This window comes from Podarcis melisellensis (genome assembly GCF_964234715.1).
Source record: "Podarcis melisellensis genome assembly, chromosome: 1".
Lineage (NCBI taxonomy): Eukaryota > Metazoa > Chordata > Lepidosauria > Squamata > Lacertidae > Podarcis > Podarcis melisellensis.
In genome coordinates, this window is record NC_138528.1 from 38,238,944 (window position 1) to 38,252,707 (window position 13,764).

General features: G+C 41.6%; 1 protein-coding gene across 4 annotated transcripts in view; it reads right to left on the reverse strand.

Annotated features, from left to right (window-relative positions):
- The window catches only part of DPH6 (diphthamine biosynthesis 6), a 239,935-nt gene that overhangs the window by 58,000 nt on the left and 168,171 nt on the right, over positions 1 to 13,764 (reverse strand). For 3 of the 4 annotated variants that reach the window (XM_081886627.1, XM_081886629.1, XM_081886626.1), the window contains exon 13: positions 12,148 to 12,390. The exons of the other annotated variant lie outside the window; for it this stretch is intronic. In XM_081886627.1, the coding sequence (XP_081742753.1) occupies positions 12,148 to 12,390 (243 nt within the window). The remainder of the gene's footprint in view (positions 1 to 12,147; positions 12,391 to 13,764) is intronic. 4 annotated transcript variants of the gene reach the window in all.

A 13,764-nucleotide genomic window follows, 5' to 3' on the forward strand; every position in this document is an offset into this window, starting at 1 on the left:
AGAGGCTGGGGTCAATGGAAGTTGTAGTCCAAAACACCTGGAGGGCACAGGGTGGGGCCTAAAGGTACTGGGCCTAAAGTTCACTTACGTTATGGTAATAATAATAAATTTTATTTATACCCCGCCCTCCCCAGCCAAGACCGGGCTCAGGGCGGCTAACACCAGGTATAAAAACAATTGATTAAAATACAACTTAAAAACAAGATTAAAATACAGCATTAAAATGCAACCTCATTTCAGTAGAAACTCATATCAAAACCTTTTTGGGGATGAAAACGTCAAATCTTCACCAAGGCCAACTATCCAGACTGGTCCTACATGGGCCAGAAAAAAGCCAGGGAAGTCCCCAAATAGGAGTTCCATCACAGAAGGAAAAAGGAAAGAGGGGAAGGGGATCAAGTTGATTCCAAGCCGAAGGCCAGGCCCTGCGGAAAGAAATCAGATCCTGCAAGGCCCTGGTCTCATGAGACAGAGTTCCACCAGGTCAGAGCCAGTGTTGAAAAGGTCCTGGCTCTGGTTGAGGCTAATCTGACTTCCTTGGGGCCTGGGACCTCTAGGGTGTTGCTATTTATGGACCTTAAGGTCCTCCACAGGGCATACTGGGAGAGGTGGTCCCGTAGGTACGAGGGTCTATAACTTACGTTATGGTAGTGGTGCCAGGGCTGGTGCAGGATCATCTAGTCCAACCCCGGTAATGCATGAATATGCAGCTGGCCCATACAAGGATCACACCTGCAACTTTGGCTTTATTAGCACTAAGCTCTAACCAACAGAGCTAACAGGAAACTTAATCATATAATTAAATGCATACATACATATCGTATACAGAAAAAATTAAATATCTGCAAATATATCAGACTAGTAGAAAGAACACCTATAAATATACTGTTTCCAGAGCAGTAAAATGTACATCAAACTGTATGTATTAGCCACTCGCTATCCTTAATCTTTTGAGTTCAGTGCTTGAACTTTGAAATCACAATAAGCAGGAGGCAGCCACCTTACTCATTATGGCCTATAATCTCCCTTGCTGACAGTCTTAAATATTAAAATGGTCCTTCGTGCCACAATCCTTTTAAAGTATTCTCAGTGCTACAGAAATAATTTTGGAAGCAAAATATCTAAACAGTAAGCATAATAAAAATGAAACAGGTTAAAGCTTATTAGCAGCAGGAAGCAAATGTGGTAAAACTCTTGCCAGTTCCCCTACATTTCTTCCCCAGCAGGGACTTTCTGTCAAGCTGTGAATTAGTTCTAGAGTATAATGCAGGCTGCTGTTAACAGCAATTGCACCTTCCTGCACCACAGCATTGTACTAGGAATTCACTTTGATTTTTGATTTCTCCCTTTGTAATAATAATGTTTAAAATATTTCCTGCAGAGCTAAAATGTAAAGTCAAGTACTGTATGCCAGTGAAACACAAGGATATGAAAATATGAAATTGATAAGAAAATAATTGCCATATTGAAAGGCTATTTTTCTTGCCAAACTATGGGTTCCTAAGACAAGATAAGAATAATGATTAAAGTTAAGATTCCTTGAAATACCTCTCAAACATACATAATTCAATATATCTGTTACATGTGGAAGAAGCATAACTATTTAAGGAACAAAGCCATAAATTGATAGCAATATAAAGTAGAAGCAGATCACGTCTGTCGCATGGAATCTGATCACAGACTATCAGTCTCCAAGTTTTATTCTGTGTGGTGTCAAAAATACACTCTCTTGGAGGGAGACTGCTAAACTGAGTTAAGGGGGGTTTTAAGGCCAGAAAAGGTCTAAATAATAAAAAGCAGATGCAAAGGTACGTTCAAATGATAAAAAGAGCCAACTTCACAATATTTAATGGATATATTTCATTGAAATGCTTTATTTCAATCCAGAGTGGAATTTTTTTAGATATCTGTAAAATGTCTTTGAAAGTATACTTAGCCTTCAAAGAGTGAAATTCATCCAAAAGTTGAGAGTTGAATGGCTACAATAAAATCTTTACTGCAATCTTAGGCTTCCCACAGAAACCCAGAACGTAATTACCATATGCTAATACTAGTGCTGAACCAATCAATTCCGCTGCCTTCTTCTGGTCATTTGCAGCAGAGACATGCCTTATACCTGCTCCAGGTGCTATGCAATACTTTCCCCCCTTCTTTCTAAGTTTAAAACCAGTGAGGAAAAAAATACCTTCCTTTAGTACGGTAAACCAAAACCTTCCTTAAAAAAAGGCTATGGGTTTTTCCTACCCCACATGGAGGGTAATTTGGTTAAGCTTTAGCTAACATGCGGCACTGTGTTACTCCAGAAGTTACTCCAGGCAATATGGTGCAGGAATTTAATATTTCTTTTTCTTTTCTTTTAGTAGCCCTTAGGATGGCAGAGAAAGAGACAGCGGTTTAGTCCAACATAGTCACAGTATTATGCCTGAGAGGAAATGCTGGCCATTTGAAATAAGAGAAAAGCAATGCCTTTGATTTAGAAGGCCAATAGGAGAGGGCCATAGCACATGGGCAGAGCACCTGAGTTGCATTCAGGAAGCGCCAGGGTCAATTGCCAGGATCTTCAAGTAGGGCTGGGAGAGATCCTTGAATGCCTTGAATCCCTGAAATCCTTGAATGCCTCTACTACTCAAGGCACACAATACTGAGCTAGATGAACCAGTGGTCTGATTCAGCATAAGGCAGCTTCTCATGCCTGAATTCATGGGGCGAGGGTGGGGAGAGGTTATTGTCACACTCTCGGCTATTCAATACTTTCTCAAAAACTAACATATATTCTATGACAAGTGCAACATTTATTGATATACCATTTTTTCTGTGTATAAGATGATTTATTTATTTTTTACTGAAAAAGTATGTTAAAAAGTTGGGTGCATTGGTGGGAGGGGAGATTGGGTGCAGCCGCGAGCAGGAGATTTGTAGCGGTGCTAGGGCGGGTGTTTGTTTGCTGTGGCAAGGGCTGGTGCCGATAGTGTGTTGCTGCGGCAATCGGCAGTGCGATTGGCGGCTGCTTGCGTTGAGCAGGCTGACGATAGGTTTATTTGGGTATGCGTGCGAGTGTAAGCGTCGGCCCTTTGTGTGAGCAATTTTTGACACCCCCCCAAAAAAAGCTTAACAACTCTGGGGAATCCCCCTCAAAGCTCAACAATTCTGTGCAACCCCCCCCCATTTTCTTAATCCTGAGTCCCCCCAAATAGGGTGCGACTTATACATGGAAAATATGGTAACTAGTATAGCAATAGTCCAAATATGATGTTGCAGGAGCAGCTTAAACGTTGACAATAGGGGATGGCCCAGTCTTAGTACCACCACCATGATGGACGTGAGTGGGGAGCCATCTGCTGCATGACACCACTTCTGACTTTTGTGAGCTGTCAGTCTGCCAGCTCTGTTCAGAGGAGAGATGGGGCAGCAAGAGACAATGGTACAATAAGTCAAAGTTCTGTCTGTTAGCTGCGGACAAAATTTCATCACAATAACCAAGTTTGCCATAACTCAAGCGGACATTTAGTTCCTCTTCTAGTCTCCTGTACTCCCACAAAAGGAGAATTCTGAAAAAGGTAAAGGTACCCCTGCCCGTGCGGGCCAGTCGTGTCCAACTCTAGGGTTATGCGCCCATCTCACTTAAGAGGCCGGGAGCCAGCGCTGTCCGCAGACACTTCCGGGTCACGTGGCCAGGGTGACGAAGCTGCTCTGGCGAGCCAGCACCAGCACAGCACACGGAAACGCCGTTTACCTTCCCGCTATAAAGCAGTACCTATTTGCCTACTTGTACTTTAGGGGTGCTTTCGAACTGCTAGGTGGGCAGGAGCTGGGACCGAACGACGGGAGCTCACCCCGCTGCGGGGATTCGATACAAAAAGAAAAGAAAAGCAAGAAAAGCTGTGAAAGGGCTATCTCTTTGTACATGTTCATAACTCTGACCTCTGCTGGATAGACAATCATGAAGGTACCTAGGGGTGCGACCACAGCAACTCTTCTCAGTCTGGGCACAACCCGCCATTAGTGTGCAAAGGAAAATCCCACACCCACTCTCTAATAACAGTGACATGTGGCTGAAGGTGTGGACAATCAGCTACAAATTCGCTCTTAAAAACTTTGGACCAAGCAGCAACTATAAATGGTTGGCCCAGAGGGAAGGTCCTTGGGTAATTAACCGCAACCTCTCACTATCACCAGCTTCCTGCCAGGAAGGAATGCAAGCCCTCAAAAGGAGTGCCAAGTAAGCTTGCCAGGTCCATTGGTTGTGACAAACACCCATGGTAGCAAAGGCTGCCGAAAGAGCTAATAGGCTCAGCAGTTTCCCATGTCAATCTCTAGACACTGGAAGCCAACATTTTAATTGCTCAACTGCAGTTAGTGTAAACTGAGGTTCCATTGACCGATGATTAACCTATTGCAATGCTAAACTCAACATATGGCAGTGCTATGTTACTCGTCTATTAGTACTTAACTGGACAACTTTATTTTAACAACAACAAAAAATATCTGTTAGACTTTATACTGAAAGCTAAAGGCTTGTTGTTATAAATAACCAATTATGAGTACTATGCTAATTTTTGCAGGTCAACACTGTAGATCTATACAAAGCAAAATCTGCAGTTCTAGACTTACTTATCAGAGAGAAAGCCCAGCTGAGCTCAATAGGACTTCCATTTGAGTAGATCTGTTATAGGATTGCACTGTAAGGCAGATATATATATTCTCTTATTTTTTTCCAGACAGACCCACACGCACAAGAGTGAGTGGTGAGTGGGGGTTATGAAAACCCCAAATCACAAACAAGAGATCTGACAGAGTGCTATAAGAATGCATTATACAAGCCAAAAGCATTTATTCTGCTTCATGGATGAAGAAGAAAAACACAGAGCAGTTAAAGTGATTATTCACTGCTGAGCTGGCATACATGTTGCTGGGTCAGTGGCTGGCAGTGTGTGCTGTGTGAAAGTTTAAAGCAGCATTAAAATAGCAGTAGTTCACATTCAAGTCACTGTAAGTATCCAGGCCTGAATGAGAGCAAAACAAAAAGGACCAGATATACTACTTTTGTATCTCACATTTCCAAAGCCCAATTATTTGGCAGTAAGCTCCTTGGAACTCAATGTGGCTGACTTCCAAATAGAAGCGTTTTTAGTCAGGGTCCCTGGCATTTCAGAGTGGCAGGTAGAATTGACACAGATATAATTCAAAATGAGTAAATTAATAAGGTAAGCGGACACTGAGCAGTATAAATAAAGGAACAGAACATACTGAGCTCATGGGTAGGCAAGGCTGTGGAACTGTTTCTGGGGAGAAAAATCATCTTGAACTGTTCTCCCATAGCCTGGACACATCTTCTCTATTCCATAGCAAACATTATATGGACATGTTCTTACAGATCTGGGCAGATTCTCAGTGGGAGAGCAATGGTCTCCTTTCTTTGAAGCCCTTCAAGACCTCATTTCTTGAAATGGCAAAGTCAGGTGGTGAATGTTGAAAGAGGTAAGGCCATAACAGATAAAAAGAGATATGTATCAGTATTTTTACTAGAACTCTTACGACTGCAAAACTTCAAACTTAAGGGAGGATTTCTCAAAACACACCAGTGAGGACTGGGCATGCTCAGTAGCCAATGAGTGCCAGTTTGGGGGGAGAGACAGAGAGTATGTGGTGAGGGGAATAGAACGCCTTGCTTCCCCTTGCTAGAGTAAATATAACTGTCTCCATTTTAGCAGGTATCATGGAAATATTCACTATCTAAATAGGGTATGGGACCCTCTTGCTGAAAGGTGTCCAGGAGGCAAGAGATTTTCTTGCTATGACATTTTACAGATGACACCATGCTGGAGGTACCTATTTCCAGCACTTCCATATGAACAGAGCATCACTGAGCTTGTTTTCTGTACTAGAAATTGGCAGACCTGCATGAACATGTGAGATTCGGAATGGGTTGGTCCTGAATTGGTGAGGCCTGAGGGCTCGTATGTTACCACTGGGGCAAAGCTTAAGCATTCCCCTGCAGCCTGAGTCCTTCCCATAAATACTCTTTCTTGGCTTAGCAAGAAACTTCCTTGCTATGCTCCCTCTCTGCATGCTCCCATCCACCTGTCATGAGCATGCATAACAGCGCCACTCTGGAAAGCAGGACCTTGTCACAGGTATATCCTCCCCCTTTAATACTACTGCTCAGAGTTCCACCCACCCATGCTGCCCTTCAGGATACAATACAGTATTTATTCATCCTGGTAATCATGAGTTTTGTTATTGTTTTGTTTATTTATCTGGCTTACCCTTAGTCTACTTTAGGAAAGCAGGGTACAATTAAAAGGTTCTTACAATAAAAATAATACTGAAATAAAGATGACACAAATGTGAAAAGGGAGTTTGAATCAATCCTCACCTTGTCTCTCATGTATTAATCTCATGTATTTTTATACATTTTTTTAAAGGCTATAGTTAAAGCCATTTAAGCCATGTCCTTCATTGTTCACCATTTCATCGTTCTTTCAGTGACTATGTTCAATTATAAATGCTGCAATCTATGCAGGTTTCTCAAAATGTATAGCATATTTCACTGACCTATTTCCCCTGATTATTCTTATCTGTTTGCTTTTTTAAAAGCATTACAATCTTTTTATGTTCCTTTGTGGACCAGTTTCAAAAGGCACAGCAATTCCAAAGACATTTAGAGTTCTATCTAAGTGTGACCTGTGTTAAATATTTACGTTATAATTACCTCACAAGAATACAAAAGCGTGTTTTTTTTTAAATCCTGGCCCTTGGGAAATGAAATTTGTAAGACACAAGATGAAAGTCTCACCCTTACTGGATGTTTTGTACAGGAATCTTGCTTTTTAAATGCTAGAGTCAATGAACATTCACAACATTTCAATGCAAAATAAAGGCCGCAATCCTGATATGGCAGAAGATACTAGCTAATTATATCTATAACTTTTCAACTGGATTTATACAGGACCTCATAGAAGCTTATAGCAATATCTTTCAAACTAATTGGTTTCCCCTCAATAGCATGACCAGCTACATTAATATAACCACAAGAGATTTTCTAAAAAGGAGAGCAATGTGATTAATTTTTCTGCTGCTGTTCGGTATTCTTCCAAGGATACAGTGATTGAGAGGATGCAATGCAAAGTCTAAGAGATCCACATTGTCCCCAGGAGGTTCTTGTAGTTTCAGGTGAAGAGATGGGCCTAGCCTCTTTCCCATTTCCTCTTACTCTTTGGTTCCCACTCCCTAGCCATCCCACCCATTCACCACCTGCAAAATTCCTGGTTCTACTATGTTCCAATCCTCACCCTAGGCTCCCCCATCTTGATTTTCTACACCCATTTCCCTCCCTGCTTGGCTCCTTCCTGTCTCATCCCTTCCTTTGCTTGCTGCTGCTGCTGCAGCCGCCGCCAATGTATACATTCTCTGAGGCCAGGAGAAACAGCAGTTCAGCTGGGAGGTGACATAGGGATGGGGATAAAGGGAGGTAGGAAATAACTTCCAACTTATCCAGGCTTTACAGATATAGTGGAATGCGCTTCCAATGCCACCGTACCAAATAATCATCACTTTTTTCTTAGTACACCACTTTTCATGCAAAAAGAAAGCCGATACTTTTGGTTTTGGTTACACTCTATGTGACAAAAACAGAATGATCTGACCTGGCTTTTCTGCATCATATAATTGTAGAGTTGGAAGGGACCCTAAATGTCGACTTGTTCAATTCCCTGCAATGCAGGAACCACAGCTAAAGAATCCCTGACCGATGGTCACTCAACGTCTGCTTAAAAACCTCCAATGAAGGAGAATCCATCATATTCCATTCCACCGTCAAACAGCTCTTACTTTCAGAAAGTTATTTTTAATGTTTAGTCAAAATCTCCTTCCTTGGAATCTGATTCCATACAGAAGTGCTTGGTGAAGCAGTTTTAATAGTATGACGTGCATTATAAGTGTAATTTGAATCATGCAAAAGTTTCTGGCAAACAGGATAGGCAATTGCTCAGTGACTGGTGCAAGAGTCCCCAGTGAGCGTCATTATTTGATGAAAATTATTTATTTATTTATCTATTGATTATTTATTTAAAATAAATTAGGTTGCTTTTCCAGACAACACCCATCAAAAGCAGAAGAAAACAATAAATAAGATTAGAACCACTGCCTTCCATATCAAAACCAAATGTTATAATTATTGCAGCCTATGTATGGTCGCCAAAGAAGACAAAGATAGAATTTATGCTACACATTTGCCTATGTGTGAAACAGACAGTTCGTGTGCCATCATCCCCAATGCACCATGTTTTGTATCATTACACATTGTGTGATGATGCTATCGCACTTAGCTTCTCTGCCATGCACTTCATTTGATTAGCTGGTCACTTGTCTGGAAAGGGCAACGAGGAGACAATTAGTTGAAGCTGGGGGACAACAGCACCACACCTAGGAATCTTGGGAGTTTTTCACAGAGTTGCCCTTTATGTAACAACAGCTCTGCAATGTCCTTAAAGAGCTGTTAGTAAATGATAGAGTTCAACCACAACTCAATAATATGCCTGAGCGAATGAGAATGAACTCTTGCAACTAGTTGCTGCTATTTCATTATACTATAAACATTTGGATTCTTTCCATCCATCAATAATGCCATCTGTCCCATCCAAAATAAGTGGACTACAACCCATATGGTTAATTTTCTTTATATTGATAATTACAGGGAATGAGTTAGCAAAAATCACTCATAATATCATCACGCTAGATAATGACATTGTTACTTCTTTTTCAGTAGAGGAAAATGCAAACCATTTTTAAGAAGAGAAAATTCTAGGCCTGGGACAGGGCTCAGGAAGCTGCCTTATAATGAGTCAGAGCTTCTGGCTCACTTTTGCCTATACTGACTGGCAGTGAGTGGCTCTCCAAGATTTCAGATAAGGTAAAGGTAAAGGGACCCCTGACCATTAGGTCCAGTCGTGACCGACTCTGGGGTTGCAGTGCTCATTCGCTTTACTGGCCAAGGGAGCCGGCGTACAGCTTCCAGGTCATGTGGCCAGCATGACTAAGCCGCTTCTGGCAAACCAGAGCAGCGCATGGAAACGCCGTTTACCTTTCCGCCGGAGCGGTACCTATTTATCTACTTGCACTTTGACGTGCTTTCGAACTGCTAGGTTGGCAGGAGCAGGGACCAAGCAGTGGGAGCTGACCCCGTCGCGGGGATTCGAACCGCCAACCTTCTGATCGGCAAGTCCTAGGCTAGCCACTCGCGTCTCTCTACCTGGAGATACCCAAGACTAAACTAGGAACCTTCCACATGCAAAGCAAATGCTCTACCACAGAACTATCAGAGCCTCTGCCAAGAAACACATCGCAACCCTACAAAGAAAACAATATTCGCATGGATATTAGGGTCTTCTGCTGGTTCCCTCACTGCGAAAAGTGAAGTTACAGGAAACCAGGCAGAAGGCCTTCTCGGTAGTGACACCTTCCCTGTGGAACGCCCTCCCTTCAGATGTCAAGGAAATAAAACAACTATCGGACTTTTAGAAGACATCTGAAGGCAGCCCCGTTTAGGGAAATTTTTAAGGATTGATGTTTTTATTTTGTTTTTAGATATGTTGTAAGCTGCCCGGAGTGTCTGGGGAAACCCAGCCAGATGTGCGGGGTAATAATAAGAATAATAAATGCAGGTTTGTGAAAGGAATACAGATGGCCATCTTCAATGCTGTGTTTATTTTTAAATTATATTATACTGAGTAGGATTGATCCAAGAGCCTTGCAAGCTATGAATACAAGGTGCCTGATGGACATATAGAAAATTAACTCAATTTCTGGGATTGGGATCCTGAACTTTCTTCTATTGCCCTTCTCTCTCTTGTGTGAATATGCATGCATCTCTCCAGGTTGACTGTTGTATGCGTTCTCCTAAATTTTCAGTATGACCATATGCATCAAAGCACCACAGGACAAAAATAATAACAGAAGTAAGCTGGGTAGCTGGAGCACTTTCTAAATATTTTCCGGAAGTTTATTTTAGAAATCATTTTTCAAAAATATGATGACATGCACTTGATATCTTGCAGCCATAAAATGCCTCTTCTAAATGACTTCATCTTAAATAAATAAATAAATAAATAAATAAAGGGAAACACTAATTTTCTAAACTCTGTAAATCTAAACTTCATGAGATGATCCTCAGCTTACTTTTACTTTTACAGTGTATTTGACCATTATTTAAGCTGAATTGGTACTGTGTGCACACACACAATAGTGTTGGGAAATGTACTGCTATTTTGCTAGAGCAGTTTTCTGCTTGAATCAAGCAATAGCAGTTACAGCAAAATGATGATGATGATAATTATCTTTGTTGTACTTGTTTCCTCTCCCATCCCAATAAGTACTTATGATATGGCAGATGTCAACAAGAATAAAGACCTGGGTGGATGGAGCTTGTAAGTGATGGAAACAGTCATTTGACAGCTAAAAAACTGCAGATGAAACTGAAGAGATGATCTAAAAAGAAAAAGATGGGTTTATTATTTCAGCAAACTTTATTTCAGAGTCAAGCCCTTTACAGGTGCCACAGGGTTGGCCTAGAGCAGTGATGGCCAAACTTGGCCCTCCAGCTGTTTTGGGACTACAGTTCCCATCATCCTTGACCACTGGGCCTGCTGGCCAGGGGTGATGGGAGTTGTAGTCCCAAAACAGTTGGAGGGCCAAGTTTGGCCATCACTGGCCTAGAGAATGGTAATGAAGGAGAGGGCTCTCCACAGACTTTTTAAAATACATGGTCGAATAAGCCTGAAAGGACGCTTTAGGTGCAAAATAAACAGGATGGCGTGTGTCTGTGTTGTCAGCAGAGACTGTATTCCAGAAAGCTGTAGAGTGAGAAGTCAGGCAGTGTATTGGGAACAGCGGGGCTCAACCTCTGATGTTCAAAGGTGTTGAGTCAGAGCATCTCAGCCAGCTAGGAAGAATAACTTGGCTGGGAAGATGAATGGCAAGATGGGTGAAAGGAGGAGGTAAACAAATAAGGGTCTTAGATGATGATCACAAGGTCCAGGTTGGATCATGTTGAGGAAACGCAGTCCTGAGCTGTTTTAAGGCTTTATGGTTCAAAACCAGCAATTTGAACTGGGCCCAGCAACAAACTGCAGCTAGTGCAGTTGGGACAGGTTTGGAGGTATATGCTCAAACTGTTTGACCCTGGTGAGCAACCTGGTAGCTGAATTCTGCACCAGCTGAAGTTTCCGAATTGTCTTCAGAGGCTGCCCTACGTTTAATGCCTTGCAATAATCTAACCTAGAGGTTACCAAACCATAAACAACAGAAGCCCCAGTCTTATCCGGTTTGAGCTGCAGTTTACTGGCTCTCATCCATTACTGAGACGAGACTTTCACAACTGGTGCCAATTCCTTCAACTGCAGCCTCCCAGGAGTGTAAATGACCTTCTAAAGAGGCTTTTGAGGAACACAGGAGGCTCCAAGGGAGAAGAGGGATGTGGAAAGATGGGTTGCACAATTGTGTTCTGCTTGCACAACCTTTGGATCCAACCCTCTATATCTAAACCCGGTTGTTACGAATGTCATAAAATTCAATCTTAATAGACTGAAGGGCAGAGATCCAGTACTGAAGGAGGAGTTGTTTTCATTGATTTCCCCTTCCTGATACAGACCCAGCCTTTGTGCCATGCTATTCCAGAGGGGTATATAACTGTGATACTTACTACTTTAAAACTTCTTCAGAATAAAATGAAATGTAGTCAGCAAAAGATGAACTCTGAAGTTATCTAAGTAAATAAGTGCAGAACCCATAAAGCATGATGAGAAATTAAACCACCTTCCTGAAGAAAAGGATATGGGCACATTGACTAAATACTGTACTTTTCAAAAAGTTTCTAGCTGGAGTTGGTTCTTTCACTTATTGCTTTGGGGGATGAAGACAAACTTGGTGATGAATATATCTTTCTATTAAGCAATTTTCTGTTTCAATCGTGCACAGCCACTTATGAGCCAGAACAAAACAGCTCAATCAAACCTTATTATATCCGTCTTACTTGAACCCCAACGAAATGCACTGAGAATGTTCTGATATGACTTTAAGTTAGGAGGAAAATAACAAACTGTTATTTTCAAAGCGGGTGGGGAGGGGAACGAAAATTGATATTACATATACCTTTTTAAGTTCTCTTAATTTCTTCTGCCAAGCAGCTTGAGCGACAGGAATGTACTTGCTGTCAGTTACATAACAGTTTGCCATAAGTACATGGTGGAGTTCAGCATTGTGGCTCATGGCTTTGAGGACTTTTTCAACGTGGCTTAAGGAAACCAAGGCCTCTGCTTCTATGCCTGCGCTGACCAGCTGCATCGTACACGGCACTAGGGCAATCTGCCCCGCACAGTAGAGAATATCTCCCACCTAGAAGAGAGGGAAAACAGTAGGAGGAAAACATTAAGAACAGTGGTGAAATTGTCTTCTACGTTCACCGTGAGAGGATATTGCAAAATCATCTCTTAACATTCGTACAAAAGAAGCAAGAAAACCAGAGTAAAGGTCATTTCTGACAGGGATTTAGATGCATCATAAAAAAGTACAGCACTGTAATAAGCTGGAACTGGAAAGTTAATACATGGAGGTCCATGTATGCATAATCACCTTCAGACAAATCAGCAATGAACTGAACAGGTAAGGCTAGAAATATGGAAATTTAACCTCTCACAAAGTCACAATATTTCCAAGGTATCGATAAAAGATTGTGTCACATTTCAAGTAAATTTGTTTACAACCTGTCAACTCGCAAGTGCACAAAACAGGGGGTAGGGTGAGGAGGTACTGTGACATGTTCTAGTCAGCAACAATTCTCATTAATTTAAGGCAGACACGCCAGGGTCACCATCATTCCTTGTGGTACGTTGGCTCCAAACAGTAATTCTTCCCCTCCCTTCCCTCAGCGAATAAGACAATCTCACAAATATTTTTTAAAGAGCCATTGGTTGTGTTTAGGGTTGAAAAGTTTTGCAATGCTAATTTGTCTGTGATTTGTGTACTTTTTATACACATATATTGCAAAATTTGCATAAGATTAAGCATTACTTTGCATTTAATTTAAATGAGCTATGCAAATTCCATTCACACAATATTCATATGAACTGAGGTATAAACAAATAACATTTCACTTATTTTTCTACCTTTACTGCCTTATCTGACAGGCTTGAGGCAGTTGTAGTATAGCCCAACTCTTGGATGCCCGTGTTGTGGTAGCGATGATAACAGCCTAGAGTTTTTGTCGTTGTTTTATTATCCTATATACCAACTACACCCTTTTCTGGAGAAACTGGATCTGGCACCAGTCACTTATGCCTTGGCCACCTCCAGGCTTGATTAATATATTGTAATTTACATAGATTGCTGCTTCTGAAAACAGTATAGAAACATTCGTTGTTTCAGAATGCAGCTGCCAGGGCTTTCACCAGAGCCAAGCTATAATGCTACATTACACTGATCCTTCACAATGTTTACTGGTTACCAATTCACTTCTAGACTTGATTCAAGGTGCTTGTTCTCCCCTTTCAAGCTCCAACAGGCTTGAGACTAGAGTAAAAGGTAGCCAATGTGTTGTCTCTGAATGTTGTTGGACTCCAACTCCGAGTCACAGAGTAAAAGAGTCCCATAAAACAATCAAAATGAGCCTGCCTGCACATGGCTATTCAGAAAATCCTTCCCCATGTCCCCATACAAATGGACACCAGGGGAAGACAGAATAGGTAAAGGCCTCCCTTAATGACCAGAAGG